A 16,879-nucleotide genomic window follows, 5' to 3' on the forward strand; every position below is an offset into this window, starting at 1 on the left:
CTAAGCTTACTGCTCCCCTGGGCTCCCAGGCCCAGGAGCTTCTTTCTCTGTTTTAGAAGGTTGGACCTCTAATGACCTTTCCTACCCAGAGATGTTCTCTCTCTCATGTCTTATGTGTGTATGCTGAAAAACAACCCCGTTGACTCAGCCATCCTTAATGACTATGCTCCTGGGATCTTCACATGGACATGGCTTTGCTGTGGGACATGTGCCAGGGCTTGTGCTGGGGAGAAGCCTCTGGCATCTCCCACTATGTGGGGAAGAAGCTAGGACCTGCTTGGGGCACTTGTTGGGGCAGGTGTGAGAAAGAAGCTGTCTGTCCCTCTGGCATTTCCTACACATTGTCCCTGGGCTGGGCCGGGCCGGGCTGCTTCACTGAGGTGGGGAGGGGCCCTTTGGTCTGAGAACTTCAGACAAGGAAGAAAGATCTGGAATTTTTAATCTTGGGTATACAACAAAGACTGTGGCTTAGCTGCTAAAACTCAGTGCTGGTGGGGGCGCTGGGAGAGCTGTAGGGAACAAGGCCGGGCACAGGCCTTAGTGTGAGAAGTGGGTGGAACAAAAGGTACCGGGGTCTACTTTTTCTAGCACCAGACCCAGCCCACCAATGGCCTGGCCTCTGGACCCATGCCTGGACAGGCGAGCAGGATCTGGCATTTTCGGGGGCCTGTGGCAGTGCCATGTAGCTGGAGAAGGTTCCTGTGGGCTGTGTGGCAGGCAGGCAAGAGGCCCGGTGGGCTGTCCTGGTATCATCCCACTCTCAGACCCAGTGAAGGGGTTTCTAGCTTGGGGAAGGCCCTCTGGGGCATGTAACAGAGAGGGGCAGGAGGTGCTGAGTCAAACTCCAGGTCAAGAGGCCAGGGCCGGGGATGCTGGAGGTGACAGAGGCTGAGCCACCGGTCACTTATCTGGCATCAGAGCGTTAGGGTCAGGTCCGCCCCTCCCACGAAGCGGGACTGGATGCAGATCACCTCAGGCAGTTGGGCTTGGAAGCGCCTGACGGAGGCTATGCTGATGCCGGGACACATGGCCACATCTACCATCCGCAGCTGCCTGCACGCCTGCCCGACGGAATCCAGAGTTCTGCAGGGAAGCCGCCAAGTGAGCACCTGACCCAGCCCAAGCCCAGCCAGCCCCCACCGTGGGCAGCCCCTGACACACTCAACTGCTCCGTGAGCTGACTGCAACTGGACAGGTTGAGGTGCTGCAGCCTCGGCCAGGAGCTGGCCGCCTGCGCCCAGCCCTGGTCGCTGAGGAGGCTGCAGTGACTTAGCGCCAAGCGCTCCAGGCTGGGGCAGCCCTTGGCCACAGCCACCAAGGCCTTGTCTGTGAGTGCTGGCAGCAGGCTCAGTGATAGCTGCCTCAGCTGGGGGAACTGGAGCACCTGCAAGGATGCAGTAGGGACAGGGAGGGTAATGAGGCCCTGGAGCCCTTCCGGCTCCCTACCCCCAGCCAGAGGAACTGCCACATCTAGCAGAAGCCCATAAGAAAAGGGCTTGTTCCAAGCAAAAAGCTCTAGCCCTGGGGTCCTCAGCCTATCCACGCCCCCAGCCTCACACCTTGGTTAAACTGGCATCAGTCAGCTTGCTGCAGGCTGTGAGGTCCAGCTCCTGCAGGGCCTGCAGCATGAGCAGGGAGGGGCCCTGTGGCTGGGGAGAGGGGTCCTTGGGGCTGGAGGCCCGGTACTCCAGCTCTTCGTGGGGCTGTGGGAGGAAGCTCCTGCTCAGGTTCCTCCTGAGTTTGGCCCTCAACTGTTGCCGGAGAGGGACGAAGGAGGGCAGCTGAGCCCAGGGACCCCCCACCCGCCATGACTTTGAGGGTCTCGCACCTGAGGCTCCTGCGAAGGCGCCTGGATGGGCTCCCCCAGCCCCAGGAGCCCCCAGTCACCCAGCTCCTTGCACCAGGCCAGGCGCAGGACTGAGAGGCGGGTGAGGTAGGTACAGATGGCCTGCAGGGTCTGGTTGGTGAGGGCCACACAGGAGGACAAGTCTAGCACCCTGAGGCGTGGGCCCAGCCCTGGGATCAGGGAGAGCACCGAGGCGTCCTAGGAGGGAAGTGGAAAAGGGAGCGGGTGATGGGGAGGTGCCCGTTGCCTGTGTCACGAGGCGTGGCAGGCTGTGAGGTCCAGCTCCCACGGGGCCTGCAGCATGGCCACAGGGGCCCTGTGGCCAGGAAGAGGTGTCCTTGGGCCTGGAGGCCCAGTGCTCCAGCTCTTGGTGGGGCTGTAGGAGGAAGCCTTTGCTGCTCAGGCAGGGAGGGGTCCCTAGGAAGGTTCTGCCCAAAATTACAGCCCCACAGGCAACAGGAGACTGTCACAGGGCCCAGGGAAGGGTGCATCAGTGTTCCTGTGCTGTGTGTCACAGTGGACGTGGTGGACTGAGAAGGGGGACCCAGGGAGAAGGACAAATACCTAGATTGGCTGGTGTAGGAAGGATGCAGGTGAAAATCTCTAAGGCGTTCACCTTCTCTGTGCTCCCAGCACCAATCAGATATGCTCCCTCTAGAACTGGGGGGACATATGGCAGAGCTGCCACCTGCCAGGAGCAGTTGGGGGATGGGGGGGGCAAGAACTAAGGGCAGGACAGAGGAAGCTGCTTTGTAGAGATGCAGACATGGGAACATGGGCCTCCAGAAAGAATGGCTAAGAGACACACGATCGACACAGTGAGGATGGAGTAGGGCAAAAGAGAGGCATTTGGGGGAAAATGTTGAGACACTTTTCAGGTGGGGAATGCTCTGGGCACAGCCATAGATTGAAGGAATAATCTGCTAAAGAGGGAGAGGGCGACACTGCTAAGACAGGGACACCACCCAGAGGGACAGGGCTGAGCCCTATTGAAGTAACCAGCATCAACCAAGAAATGACCCTCTTCCTCCCTTGTCACATGGCCTCCCCAGGGCCCCTCCTGAGCAACTACTGCTGTGTAACCTCGGTGCCCCATCCCCCAGGGCTTGGTTCTGTCACCCCTGCCCCGCGAACACCCGCCCTCAGTCCCCTCCCGAGACTGCAGTGATCACCAAGCACTGGACTTGTGAGGTGTGGGTCACCTCGTGGGTGGGCCCCTCTGGTCTCTGGGACCTCCCTCTGCAGGGACCCACCACGGGGGCTGCAGGGAGGAGTGTGGGCAGCAGCACTGTCTGCCTAGGCACCTTTCCTCTTCCAGTTCACTTGGACACAAACACAGGGCACCTCCCTGGTGCCAGGCTCCCAGTTCCCCCAATCCCTGGCCCTGGTGAGGATGGAAGGAAGGGGTGGAACGCTCACCTTGAGTGAGGAGCAGTAGGCCAGGCTGAGGGAGGCCAGTGGGGGTGGAGCTGCGCACACCGAGCCCAGGGACTGGGCCAGTTCCCGCCCTCTCACCAGGCAGCATTCGGCCAAGTCCAGGCTCTGCAGCTCACACAGGCCCCCTAGGGCTGAGCATCCCGCATCTGTCAGCCGCTGCAGCTTCCTCAGGCTCAGGCGCCGCAGGTGCCGCAGGCCCCGGCTCACGGCCAGGACTGCTCCATCAGCCAGTTCTGAGCAGCCGCTGAGGTCCAGGGAGGTAAGGCCTGGTTGCTGGTGGCAAAGGGCGGCCACGGCCTCTGTGGAGAGGTCCCGGCAGCTATGCAGGCTCAGTTCCTGCAGCTGCAGCCCGGCCACCTGGCCCAGTGCCCGCAGGGCCTCGGGCGGCAAACCAGTGCCGCTCAGGTCCAGGGCGTGCAGCCTACCAGCCCGCTCCTTCAGGAATCGCAGCAGGTTGCGGAAGGAGAGTTGGGAGGGGGAGGAGTCCTGGGGGCCGATGGTGCCCCAGGCTGGGCCTAGCTGGAAGGTGAGGTGGCAGTAGGCCAAGGAGAGGCGCTCCAGGCAGGGGGCACAACTGCTGAGCCGGTTGAAGCTGAGGTCGGCCAGGTCCCGAAGGCTAGCCAGGCTGAGCTCACGGAGGCCGCTCAGCGCCTGCTGGACCTGCTGCGCCGTCTCAGGCTGAGCCAGCAGCATGCCTGACGTGAAGAGGCTGTTGCAGCCACTGAGGTCTAGGATACGCAGAGCCGGGCAGCCCAGGATTAGGGCCACGAAGGAGGCCTCTGTGGGGCTGCCCCCACCAAGGCACAAGCTCTGCAGGTGCGGGCCCAGGTGGTGGGTAACAGACCGCAGCACCTGGAGTGAAGCCGGCGAGCCATCCAGGTTGGTCAGGCTGATGCAGGTGATGCCCCTGAGACCCAGGCTCTTGATGGCCGGAAGGGAGGCAGACGACACGGGGATGTTGTACTGCACGCTGGCCTACAAGGCAGCAGCGGGCCTGGGGTTAGCCCTCTGGCCTCACAGTGTGCCAGCCATTGAGTCTGGTGGCAATTTGCTGGCCAGAGTTTGAGGGAAGATCAGGGAAGGGCCCTTCTACAATGGGGACCCACTGTGGTGTCACGTGCCTGAGGGGGTGCTGATGGGACGTGGGAGCAGGGAGGACGGGTCATACTGGGGCTCAAGGGGGAGGACTATGAGGGGAGGACAGAAAGTTAGTGATGGCCGGGGCTGAGCGCCTATGGAGAGGCTGGGCCAGAGTGGGGACTTGGCATGCTGGGTACAGGAGGGCTGGGGGGGTGCCCTGGAAGAGAGCCAGCGAAGGCCCCTGGGAGCAGGAGGACAAAGCATTCTGGACTCCAACTTTGGGGACTTCCAGAAGGTGGCCTTGGGACCCATGGACTCCAAATCCAGGGCCTCAGCTTAGTCTTAGCTAAGCAATCAGCCTCCCCCACTTTCTCAAGAGCATATAAATAGCCCTCAGAGCAGCTGAAGGCGGGAAGAAGCAACGGCAGGTGTCGCTCACCACAACGCCCTGTGGCCCAGATGCCAGAGATCTGGGGCAGGCAGTGAGGCCAAGGTACCCTGGTGGCCTCAGTGTCTCGGCCACAAGAATGTTTGCAAACCTGGCTTTTGTGTGTAAGTGAAAAATGTGCCTACGCATGTAAGTGTGGTGTGCGCATGCGTGGATGCGTGTGTATACGCACACGTGAAGGCCCTTTAGGCTGGAGATTGGAGATGCGCTTGTGATCCCTGGTCTTATCTCTGGAGGGTCTGTCTGATTCCTGCAGTTGAGGAGGGAGAAGTGTACTATTTCTGTGGACAGGAGCTCAGAGAACGAATTTCAGAGGCAGGGAGGAAGTTGGCTCTACTGGAGAGGAACCGGGGAGCTTGGGGAGCACAGAGCTGGAGTCCGGTGGGGCGGGGAGGCAAGCTCAGGGCTAGTTGTGGGGAAGGGTTGGCTTGTTTAGGAGTGTGAGGACCCGCCAGTAGTTGTTTTCAGAGAAGCTTCCCTGATCTTGTGCCAGAGGGAGCCAAAGGACAGAAAGTACAGGAATGTGTGGAACTGGTCTGTGGGGGAGGGAGAAGAGGGCTTGGCTTCTGAAACCCTAGCCCCATTTCTCTACCCCCACCAACGCCCAGGCTGCAGGCAAGTGATACTCATAGATTCTTGTTTTCACAAGCAGGCTCCCCCAGAAACCTGTCCAGTGAGTAACAGGAAGAACAAGCTGACATTCCCTGCTTGTCCCCCACAGAAAATCATCAAAAGGGAACCAGAAAGGTCAAAATGATGCGTAATATGCGCTCCCTGCAAGATGCTTATCAACAGGATTCTTCCAGGAAGACAGGTGGAACTCATTCCAGGTGTGGAGACCCCACCTGGCTTCTGCCCCAGAGAGAAGCAGCCCCCGAGGGCTGTCGTCCCGGGAACGAGCCTGTGGTTAGACGGAGACCAGCTCCCACCAATTTCATGGGAGTCTGGGAGTCAAACCAGGTGCCCAGTTCAGACCCCATGGTCAATTCAGGTGAGAGGAGCTCTGCCCATAGATCCCCGCCGTGGACACCAGGAGACAGTGGGGAGTGGGGAGTGGGGACGCCAGACCTGGGTCCCTCTCTCAGATTGAAGGAGAGCTAGCGAAGATACCAGTGTGTGAGGCTGGGGAGCGTACTGAAAAAATCAAGGAGAAAAGGTTTTAGAAAGGAACGGTAAAGCATGCCTCCAGCCATTTCAAAGCCCTGCAGTGCTAGATGAGCCAGTCTCATGATGAGTAGAATGAACTCTGGTTGGGGGAGTGTAGAGCAGTGCTGGTTGCCAGGCAGCACCTGCCCCCACCAGTCACATGGCACCCCGCAGCCCCCAGCACCAGCTGCCTTCAGTCTTCCTTCTTTCCCTATCTGCCTGAGCCTTGGCTGCCAGCAGTGTTCTTCCCTCTCCCACTGCCTTCTTATACACAAGGTAAACGAACAGCCCAGGTCCAAGTGCAGGGCTGGCAGGTGGCCCCAAGAGCTACCTAGTGAAGGGGCAGGGCCTGGCCTAAAGGACTTCCAACTATGGGGCCAGGTGAGTTTTGAGGCCACCTCCCTGCTCCCCACAGTTTTTCTTGGTGGGGAGAAGACAGCCTCTAAGCCATCACCCAGGTGGTCTACCTGGGACTCATACAGAAGTCCAGGAGCGGTCTGTTGGGGATATTTACTCTCTGTGGGGGCCAAGCGGCAGCCTTCTGGGTTCTGGTCTTTGCCCCAGTGTAGGAAAGTGCCCCTCCCCAGGGCCTGGGAAGATGCTTCTAAAGCCCCAAGGGAGTACAACACGGGTACCTGCTCCAGCTTCAGTTGCCTCAGCACAGAGGGGCCAACTAGCCCCCCGGTCTCCTCCCTTCTTAATGCTGGCATCTTAAGAGTAAATGCGGACTCATTTGGAAAATGCCCTAAACCTGCTAAAAGCAATACATGTCCCTTGACTGTGAGAGGCCAGGACTCTGTTGTAACTACTGAAGTCCTGAGCTGAGACAGCAGGCCTGTGTGCAGACTTGGAAAACCATCTGAGAGAGACATGACCCTCCTGTCTGCCAGCACAGGAATCCAAAGTTAGCACGCCTGTTTTCCAGAAGGACCTTGAGGAAGCCTATGTCCTGGCGCCTAGGGGCTTTGGTCTCCAGAGAGGAATAAGACTTTGGGGCTCATATCTAGAGGCTCTTATAGACACCTCAGGCAGGAAAAGGCAGCAAGGGGCAGGAGCCATCCTGAGATCTTCACAGTGACCAGCCCGGTGGCAGCACCTCCACCCCAGTCCCAGGTATGGACGGAGCCCAGGTGTATGTCAGGTGTTGCCTTTGTCTGTCTGCTTATTTGAGAAAAAGTGGAATTAAGTGGGGGCAGGTGAAGGAGATTAAGAAGTTACCAAGTCAAGCATCCTAGCCTGGCCTGGAGCCACACAGCTTGGCCTTGGTGAGCCAGAATCTTCCACAGCATCTACTAGCTGGGGTACCACCTCCTCAGCCCGCTGCACCCTGGGAGATGGTTCCTGCCAATAGGGCTCCAGAGATTGTTCGGTGGTGTCGGCCCTAGATGCCCAGGTATCTGTGGCCTGGCTTCCCAGGGCTCCCAGTCCTGGCGGTGGAGTAGGGGGCTGAGCTTTGCAGAGTCACCGAATGGGTCTTTGTCAGTGCTCTATCTGGAGCTCAGGGTTCACTGGAGAAGCTCCAGTGCTAAAATGGTAGACTCTGGATCCCAAACTCTGACCCCGGCCTCCTCCTCTTCTTCCTTCCCTCACTCCTGTTCCAGTCTCACCTTCATCCCTAGGCCTGACTGCCCACTTGGCTTCTTCTGCACCCTGCTTCTTTGCTAGACTCCAAGAAGCCTCCCTGGCTGATGGCCTCTCGTGAGGGCCCCCGTGGCCCTGCCCATCATGTGGGTGCACCTGCTCTCTGTGCCCTCTGCCAGCCAGGGATGATGAGACCATGGCTGCCTCTGGGTATGTGCTGTCCGAGGAAGCCACAGCCTCCCTTCCTGTCTGCAGTGGCACCCCTCTCCTCACAGCCCCCTTCTCTTCTCACTCCCCTAGACTTCTTTCCAAGCCCCTGATGCTACTGCAGCTCCCTGCCCTCACTCCAGCCTTCTCAGAGATGTTTCAAATAGAAACCAAAGCCCTTAGGTGGGAAGGCCCTCCTGCCCTGTTCACATCCACCAGCCCATCCTTGGCAGGACTCATCAGAACCTCCTTCCCTATTTTGCTCTTGGGTTCAAGGAGACCCCCTTCTCCCAGCCTACTGAGCCTGTCCCCACCCTCTCCTCTGTGAACCCCGAAATCTCTGCCTTTCCACTTCTCCTTCCTCAGAGTCCACAAACACCCCAGAGTCTTAACAAAGGCTTCCCTTGACCCTGCAACCCCCCTCGCCCCTCCCCTTTACCATCATGCTTTTTGGAAGCACATGGGTGCCCACACCCACGGCGGCCACCTCTTGACCATAGCTTTGCCCACTGATCCCTCCACCACTGTCCCCACAGAATCCTTCATTCCCAGAAACAGCCCCTCTCCATCAAGGTCACCAACACCTGAGGGCTCCTCTGCAGACCTCCCACAAGTGTCCTTCCTCTCTGCTGCACCATGGTGCCTACTCGGGATGGCCTGTCTCCCTGGTGTTCTCTCCTACTGGGGGTTCTGAGACTCTGGCCTCTTGTCTCTCCTACCTTCTAGCCTGCTCCCCATTTGGGGTCATCAAAGAGCAGAAAGACCCAACCCATGGACCAGTGGGTTCTCCATGAATTGTTCCATTCCACCACACACACACACACACACAGTTTCCCTCCACGTGCACCCCAGCAGACTTCATCCCATTCCACCTACTCTGTTTCCCACACCTTTTCCTGAGCACCAGATACTGGGAGCCATGGCCTTATGGACCTCTCTCCAGATACAAGGATGCAGTATGGCCCAATCTGAATTTACTGCCTTATCCCCGCTTCTCCCAAACTCTCAGCGCCTTCTACCAAATCACCTAAGTCAGAAATCTGGTAATCATCCTAGACTGCTCCCTCATATCCACAATGCCCAAGGTCCTTTCCAGCCCATCTCCTATTTCCTCTTGGCCTTCAGTCTCTCTGGCTCCAGTCTACTCTTGGTAAGTGATCCTGACAAAAGGCAGCTGACCACACTTTTCAGGCCCTTTGATGGTTCACCACTGCACAGGATGGAAGCTGAGCTTCTTGGCTGGCATTCAAGCCCTTTTATGTCAGCCCCCTGCCTACTTCTTCGGCCCCAGCTTTCCCATGCCTGCTCTGCACTCTGGCTCTGGAATGCTAATTTCAGACCACTGTCTTATACTTCCATACCTGGGTTCACCTGTTTTTTTCTGGGGGTTGGGGGGGGGTGGTCTGACCTCTCACCTATTCCTTAACAAAATATGTATCCTCTCTTAAGATTTAACACAAGCATCCCCTTCTCCATGAAGTCTTCTGTGAATCTTCTCTGCATCTTTGGTATGCGTCTATGCACCTTTCTTAAGATTTTGAGTGCAGTGCTGTCTCTCTCTCACTATTAACTCTGAGTGCTGTGTCTGCCCCAGCCCTGGGGCCTAGCACAGTGCTGGGCACAGAGGTAGCATCACCATCCAGATGAGGGAGGCCTCTCTACAGGCCCCTCCTCCTCTGCTTGCCTCTGGACTGGTATCCTTCCTGGGCAGTCTCTGTGGCCTGCTCTTCTGGCTCCTCTTGTTCTCCCCAGGGAAAGTGACTGAGATCCAAGGCTTAAACCTCCGCCTGTTCAGAATGACACCTTCACCTATATTTATTACCCGGATCTTTCCCTTGAATTCCTCTCTCAGAAGTCCAACTACCAACTGGATCTCATCATTTATATGTTTTATACTTCAAATTTTCAACAAGTTCAAATCAAATTTGTTTAGAAACTAGGCTCAATGACACTGGAGAGAGAACTCAACAACAGACCGTACTTAAACACTCATTTAAAATTTGACAGAGGAGGCTTCCAATCCATTATACATAAATGGTACTTGGGCTACTTGAAAACTAATCAGTTTAGCTCCTTACCTTACAGCATAAGTCAAAATAAATTACACCAAATATATATATATATATATATATATAAATTCAAGCCATAAAACAGTTTTGCTGTGAACCTAAAACTGATCTAAGAAGTAAATCCAAATTTAAAATAAAAGGAAAATATGAGTGTATATTTATCAGATCTTTGAAGAGGCAAAGTATCTCTAAAGCAATGGCAGAAATAAAGAAAATGATGTTCAGAGTCAACAACCCAGAAATTTAATCCCTGTATATCTCATAAATAACACATATCTACAAGTCAAATTTAAAAAGGCAAATATATGAGGAATATATTTCAGTAAGTATGTAAAAGATTAACTTCTTTAATGTATAAAAAGTTCATACAAATCGATAAGAAAAATACTAAGACCCCAATAATTAGACAAGGAACAGAAATACACAAAAGAGGGAAATATAAATGGTCCGCTAATGAGAAAATTGTTCAACCTCAGTGACAGTCAAAACTGAAACAAAGGGCACTCATTGCTTGCCTTCCAAACTAACACAAATGCCTGCACTCATCTCCTAGCGGGTTGTCTCCCTACGACTCACCTCTCAGTCCACTCGGCACTGTGGAGATCTAAGACATAAATCAATGCATGTCACTCCCCTGCCTGATGTTCCTTTAATGTTCCTAAAGTTCCATGGGTTACCTCGTTACCCACGATGGTAACCAGGAGAAAACCCTAGCAATACCACCTGCCACATCTGTCTGGCTGTCTGACCCCTTTCTAGCCTCATCTCCCACCACTTCTCTCCCACACACCCAAGTTCCAGTCATAGCGAACCTGGGTGGTCGTTTCCAGAACTATTTCACACCTTGGTGCCTTCGCCTGTGCAGTTATGAGTCCTGAAGACCAACCTTCACGCTTCTCATCCTGTTCCTTCAGGAAGCCTTCCCTGATGCTGCCAGTCTCCTTCCGTGTCCTTCATGTTCCCATGGCCCCCTTCATGCCAATGCCCTGAGCACACAACATCATGATCACTCACGTATTTGTCTTTTTCCTTCACTGGACTATGAGTTTCTCAGGAGAGGGGACTATGTTTGGTTCATCTGTAGAGTCCCAGTACCGGACCCAGAGCCAAGTATGTATGAATAAATATGCAGGAATGAACGGATGGATGATGTATGAGCAGGGCCACGAGCAAGCTGAAGTGAGACCACTGGGAATGGGCTGGGTGAGGGTAAGCACCTTACCTCCCGAAGGGCAATCTGGGCTGCACAGTACCAAGCCCGGCTCACGAGGGAGGCCTCTTTCTGATCTGACAGAGGCAGGAAGCTCAGAATATATGTGACCATCTGAGGGAAAAAGACAGGGCATCGGGGCTGTTAGTGCTGGTGGGGCCCTCTGAAATCTTCTCTTTCTGGCAGCACGGTAGGTCAGAGGGGACTAGAGTGCTGGCTTCTAGCTCATCTTGGATCCTAAGCTTCAGAGAGTCTTCACTTCTCCTCTCCAGTCTCCAGGTATCTTTACTGGGAACAAACCTTTCCTGAGCACCATCTGGATGCAGGTTTGTTCTGATAAAAATCAAACTTCCTGCTCAATTTGATAAAAAGGGCCTGGGCACTGGGACTAGATGAACCTAGTTTAGATCCTTATTCTCTCAACTGACCCCTCTGAGCCTTATTTTTCTTATCTATAAAAAGACAGTTGTAGTGAGATTTAAGTGGGTTACTGTGACGGTTAAATATCATGGTAAAGTGTCTTGCACACAACAAGGCAAGTGCTGATCTTCAGGAAGTCACACTGGGACTGTACTCGTCCATCTTCTTCACTGCCAACTTGGCTTCTCAGCCAGCTGTTACAATTCTCAGCAAGACCCATCCTGGCAGGCTAAGGCCCTCACTCCACCTATGCTCTATGAGGCTGGGGGTGGAGGCTTTCTTAGGGACTGGGGAAGGGAGCTGCCTGTGAGACCAAGAATAATCTGATATTAACTATTCTTTTCTTCTGGAATCTTCCCTCCTTGACTTCTATGACTGTGTTTTCTAGGGCTCCACTCACCACTCCAATTGCCCTGTTTCTAGATTCTTCTGTGGCTCCCAGGGCTCAGACCTGAGTCTTTAAATTTGTTCACTTTCTAGGATAATAAATTCACTTGCATTGCTTTAACAATTACCTCTATAAGAAAAACCAACAATTCAGTATTCCATATTGTTTTATCATTCATGTGCTAGTCTAGTATTGCCAACTGTCCACAGGATTCTTCATCCAAATGTTTTACCATCACCTTCACCTCAGTCCAAAGCAGCCCCTCCTCCCAACTTTCCAGCCCCCGAGCTTCAGTGGCAACAGAGCATCTTGTCTGAAGATCCTGATAAAACTTTATACTCCTCACGCTCTTCTGTCCCTTACTCTAGATACAGGTGTAAAGCATAGGCTTTACTTAGACTCATTCAAATCCCAGCTCCACTAGTTCCTAGCTGTGTGACCTCAGGCAAGGTATGTGATGTCTCTGAACCTCAACCCACACCTGTAAAATGGGGTTATTAAAAAAATCTAGATCACAGTCTTATGTGCTGTGCTTAGTCGTCCAGTCATGTCCAACTCTGCAACCCCGTGGACTGTAGCCCGCCAGGCTCCTCTGTCCATGGGGATTCTCCAGGCAAGAATACTGGAGTAGGCTGCCATGCCCTTCTCCAGGGCATCTTCCCAACCCAGGGATCAAACCCAGGTCTCCCACATTGCAGACGAATTCTTTACCGTCTGAGCCACCAAGGAAGCCCAAGAATACTAGAGTGGGTAGCCTTTCCTTTCTCCAGGGGAACTTGCCAATGTAGGAATCGAACTGAGGTCTCCTGCATTGCAGGAGGATTCTTTACCAGCTGCCCTCACAGTCTTATGACAGGGATTAAATTATATATATATATATATTTAATAGATATAATATGCTTCACACCTAGTAGATGATCCATAAATGGTTCCTGGATTGCTGTTATTAATAATTCTACCTTTGAAACCTTTCCACCTTAGTGATCTTCATCACCCCAGACCAGGGTTCCTTCCAAGTCTCCCACCTGATCTCCTTGCCTCCAGGTTCATCCTTGCTAATCATTCCACAGACTGCAACAAGGTTAATTTTCCTAAGAAACAGCTTTCAGTCTCAGTGCACTCCTGATGAAAACCTTTGGGGTTCGCCAATACCCTCAAGACAAAATTTCTTCTCCTGGGTCAGCACTGCCAGGCCTCCATGCCTGACTGGACCCCTGATCCCAGAGCTTCCACAAGCCAGTCTTCTCAGTGTCCTACAAACACAGCATGTTGATTTTCTTATTTTCTTTTGCCTATGTGGACCTTTTTCCTGGAATGCCCTTAAACTTGACCCTCACCAGCCCACTTGGTCTCTTCTTCCCTTCCCTGATTGCTAGTACATGAAGGTACTCAGTACTTACTGGATTGAATTAAATAAGGATGGACTGTCTTTTACCTCTCTTTTCACCAAAGGTTTGCTCAAGGAAGGGGTGGGAAGATAAAACAGATCATTACCGAGAGGAGAATGACTGGTGAGAACAGCCTCTGGGCCAGAGAGGCTAGGCCTGGGGAAGAGAACTTTGATGGGGACTGGGACTGACCACGCTCTGATCCCCAAGAGCAGGCAGGAAAACTTGTCTGAGCTGAGGTAAGATAGTGGTCATCCTGTCTTCTGGGGTTCAGCAGCCAACCCACAGAGCAAAAGGAGGGCAACAAATCTGTCCTCACTGAGGGGAGGCAGCATGATTCTTTGAGCTGAGAAGGGGGAAAGCCTTTCTAGAGGAAACAGAAGAGGCAGTGCTAAGCGTGGAGTGGCCATCCCAGGAACTCCATTCCAAGGGGCTACTAGAGATATGACTGGTCATCTTTGTGATCCACGGTGATGGGACAGATATCCTCTGGGGCAGAAGGGGGAAAGGATGCCATCGCAGGGGACTCACTGGGTGTGGAACATCATTCCAAGGGCCGATGGGGAAAGGGTGCCCTGTCTTTCTTGGGCAGTGGGAGGGGGCTGCCAACTTTCTGGGCAAACAGGATGGAGAGGCCATCCCAAGAGGCCACTGGGACAAAACTTATCTGTCTCGCGACAACAGCGGCAGAGTGATCTTGCTCCAATTTAAGTAGAAGGAGCAAACATCCCATGAAGGATGAAGGTGAAGGAGGCAGGGATGGCCATCACTAGGGGCTGAGGAAGTGGGGAGCAGGCCTGTCCTCAGTGAGGGAACTCAGAGACCATGCCCCAAGTTGATGGGAAGGGGCAGTCTGTCTTCCACCGCCAGGGGAAGGGGCAGCCATCTCTCGAAGGGAAGGGAATGGAGCGACCATTCCAAGGGACCAATGGGGGTAAGATCGGTTACCCTTCGGGGCTGATGGGATGCAGCGGACATCTTCCAGAACTGAGAGGGAGGGACGGCCATCTCAAGAGGTCAGGGGTAGGCAGAGGCCCTGTCCTCGCTGAGGTGACAGCAGCTACCTCCTGGGGCCGATGGGGGAGGAGAGGATGGTCCCCCAAGGTAAGGAGACAGAGTGGCCCAAAGGCGGGGCCGTTACCCATAGCCTGCAGGTCCAGGGATCTCCCGGCCGGGTCTTTTCCGCCAGACGGGCGGGGCCGGGAGAGCTGTCTGACAGCCCCTCCCCACAGTCTGGGACCCCGAGGGCGGGGCCTGTCCCGAGCTAGGCCTGAGGGCGGCCTCCTCTCACCTCCAGCGGCAGCGACTCCGCCATCGCATCCCTGCCGCCTCCGCCCCCGCGCAAGGCTTTCTGGGAAGTGTAGTCCCGCTGGCTCTGGAAGGCGTAGCTTGGGAAGGAAGTGGATCTCCAACTTCCGTCCCAGGTGTGACGTATTGGATCTGCACCGGAAGTGCCTGTGCTGCCGATGTGGTACCAATTGAGTGCGGTTTCGGTCGCTCTCCCTTCTTTCCTTGGTTGGGTATTTGCGTCTCACTATGGCGGTAAGGAGGGCGAGTAGGGCGTGGTCCCCGTGGCAAAACGCTCCCGGGGCCGGGAGACTGAAATCAGAGGAAGGGCTTCAAGGGAAATGGGTCAATCCAGTGGCCGCCCCCCACTGGAGTGGGGCGCCATCCAGTGGCCATCCAGGACCATACCACAGCTGGTGCCAGAGAGTGCTGGGAGTCTGTAGCAGACAGTACCAGGGCTGCAGAGATCGAGGGGCCTGAGGGCGATGGGCGTCGGTATCGAACAGTATCAGGACTAGCTAGAGATCTGAGGGGCGTGAGGCAGGATAGCGTCAGCCCAGATCGGGTTTACTCCAGCAGAGGCCGGAGAGGGACCCCAGTCAAGCCCATTCAGCTAACCGGAATGGTGGGGCGGCTAAGGAAGATCCTGACTGCTGAGGATTTTGATAGTATCTCGTTATCTCTCTGCAGCCCAAAGGAAAAGTGGGCACGAGAGGGAAGAAGCAGATATTTGAGGAGAACAAAGAGACCCTGAAGTTCTACCTGCGAATCATACTGGGGGCTAATGTAAGTGCCTCCCTCCTTGCTTCTGTGCCCACCCAAGGTTCCATAGTCCTCAGCTCTGTTTGGTGGGGTAGAGTGGTGGGGGTGTGTGACAGCCAAAGCTCCAGAAGAAAGCTCCAATTAAAAATAAGAGGGAGGGACTTCCCTGGTGGTCCAGTGGCTAAGACTCCCTAGATCCCATATGCTAAAATTAAGACCGAGTGCAGCCAAGTAAATGAGAAAGAATCCTGGTGCAGAGAAAGTGCTGAATAGTCAAAACGAAAAACAAAAGCAAAAAGAGGGTGTAAGTCTCAAATGGACTTGAGCCTTTCCCATCCTAAATGCACAGGGGCTTCCTTCCTGTGTCAGGGGTGTCTGGATATTCTGGGAGCAGATCTCTTCCCCCCAACCCTGTAAGTAACGATTTGTCTCCTTTCATCACCTGGTCTAGAGTCAGAGTCAAGGAAGGTCCATGGTTAAGTAAGCTTTTGATACTAGCCTGACCCATGTCTGCTTACAGGCCATTTACTGTCTTGTGACCTTGGTCGTCTTCTACTCATCTGCCTCATTTTGGGCCTGGGTAAGTGTCCCCCATCCTGGGAAATGGGAAGCCCATAGGGTCAGTGGCTGCCCTTTTAACACCCCCATTCTTGTTCCACAGATGGCCCTGCTCTTTAGTCTGGCAGTATACGGGGCCAGCTACCACTCTATGAGCTCGATGGCAAGGGCAGCCTTCTCTGAGGATGGGGCCCTGGTGGATGGTGGAATGGATCTCAACATGGAGCAGGGCATGGCAGAGTGAGTGTCCCCCGCTGTCAGCCCAGGTGAGCAGCGCCAGGGCTGGGGTGCTGGGGCCCAGATAGCCCAAGACCCACAGCAACTTGAAGAGGGTGGAAGGGAGTTGAACTAGGGCCCATCTCTTATTTTTATGTAAACATTTTTGGCTGTGCTGCACAGTTTGTGGGATCTTAGTTCCCCAACCAGGGATTGAACCCAGGCCTTCAGCAGTGAAAGCATGGAATCCTAACCACTGGACCAGAGGGAATTCCCCAGCTACTACTTTTGGCCCTTGCAGCTTCCCTTCTCTCCACAGGCACCTTAAAGATGTGATCCTACTGACAGCTATTGTGCAGGTGCTCAGCTGTTTCTCCCTCTACATCTGGTCCTTCTGGCTCCTGGTACGTGGGTTGCGGGGCTCCCGAGGAGGAGCTGGAGCATCTAAGCCTTCTCTTCTTTGATTTCCTGCACCTGGCTTCAAGTTACCTTTTTTTCTTCTAGGCTCCAGGCAGAGCTCTTTACCTCCTGTGGGTCAATGTCCTGGGCCCCTGGTTCACAGCGGACAGTGGCGCCCCAGCGCCAGAGCACAATGAGAAACGGCAGCGCCGACAGGAGCGGCGGCAGATGAAGCGGTTATAGCCACTGACATTATGGCCCCGGGTTTCTGAGCCCTGAGTGGCTCTATCAGGCTGTGTGGTCCCCATGCCAGGAGCAGTGAGGGCCTAGTCCAGGGGCCAAAAGCAGTCTAGGGTATAGGTTTGTTGAATAAATGGCTTATAATGTGGCTAATGGCTTTGTGGGTGATAATGAGAGAGCTAAGGCAGAAACAGCCA

The 16,879-nt window shown here is 54.5% G+C and overlaps 2 protein-coding genes across 5 annotated transcripts; one reads left to right on the plus strand and one right to left on the minus strand.

Moving 5' to 3' along the window:
• Nucleotides 1–422: 422 nt before the first annotated feature.
• LOC525426 (F-box/LRR-repeat protein 2) lies at nt 423–14,647 on the minus strand. Of its 4 annotated transcripts, XM_059877453.1 has the most exons (8): nt 14,512–14,647; nt 11,037–11,138; nt 4,136–4,258; nt 3,266–4,011; nt 1,829–2,044; nt 1,560–1,703; nt 1,167–1,384; nt 423–1,083 (listed from the first exon to the last, which is right to left on the minus strand). In XM_059877453.1, the coding sequence occupies exons 4-8, from the start codon at nt 3,974–3,976 to the stop codon at nt 915–917; spliced, it is 1,458 nt and encodes a 485-aa protein (XP_059733436.1). In that variant the 5' UTR covers nt 3,977–4,011; nt 4,136–4,258; nt 11,037–11,138; nt 14,512–14,647; the 3' UTR covers nt 423–914. The 4 variants fall into 4 exon arrangements, with proteins under 4 accessions (XP_059733436.1, XP_010812955.1, XP_059733435.1 ...); XM_010814653.4 differs by having other exon boundaries at nt 3,266–4,258; nt 14,512–14,623; XM_059877452.1 differs by lacking the exon at nt 14,512–14,647 and having other exon boundaries at nt 11,037–14,505.
• Nucleotides 14,648–14,667: 20 nt separating this feature from the next.
• On the plus strand, nt 14,668–16,830 carry TMEM208 (transmembrane protein 208). Its single transcript, NM_001034285.2, has 6 exons — nt 14,668–14,762; nt 15,198–15,293; nt 15,790–15,849; nt 15,931–16,067; nt 16,363–16,447; nt 16,548–16,830. Exons 1-6 carry the CDS (start codon nt 14,757–14,759, stop codon nt 16,683–16,685), a joined length of 522 nt encoding a protein of 173 aa, NP_001029457.1. The 5' UTR covers nt 14,668–14,756; the 3' UTR covers nt 16,686–16,830.
• Nucleotides 16,831–16,879: the final 49 nt, after the last annotated feature.

The sequence above is a fragment of the Bos taurus genome, chromosome 18 (assembly GCF_002263795.3).
Source record: "Bos taurus isolate L1 Dominette 01449 registration number 42190680 breed Hereford chromosome 18, ARS-UCD2.0, whole genome shotgun sequence".
Classification (NCBI taxonomy): Eukaryota; Metazoa; Chordata; class Mammalia; order Artiodactyla; family Bovidae; genus Bos; species Bos taurus.

Coding starts and splice junctions, on each gene's coding strand:
- LOC525426 (XM_010814653.4), bottom strand. CDS start 14,535: ATGGCGGAGTCGCTGCCGCTGGAG. Junction 1,385..1,559: donor CTGATGCCAGTTTAACCAAG/GTGTGAGGCTGG, acceptor GCATCCTTGCAG/GTGCTCCAGTTCCCCCAGCT. Junction 1,084..1,166: donor TGCAGTCAGCTCACGGAGCA/GTTGAGTGTGTC, acceptor GCTTCCCTGCAG/AACTCTGGATTCCGTCGGGC.
- TMEM208 (NM_001034285.2), top strand. Junction 15,294..15,789: donor GAATCATACTGGGGGCTAAT/GTAAGTGCCTCC, acceptor GTCTGCTTACAG/GCCATTTACTGTCTTGTGAC. Junction 15,850..15,930: donor CTGCCTCATTTTGGGCCTGG/GTAAGTGTCCCC, acceptor CTTGTTCCACAG/ATGGCCCTGCTCTTTAGTCT.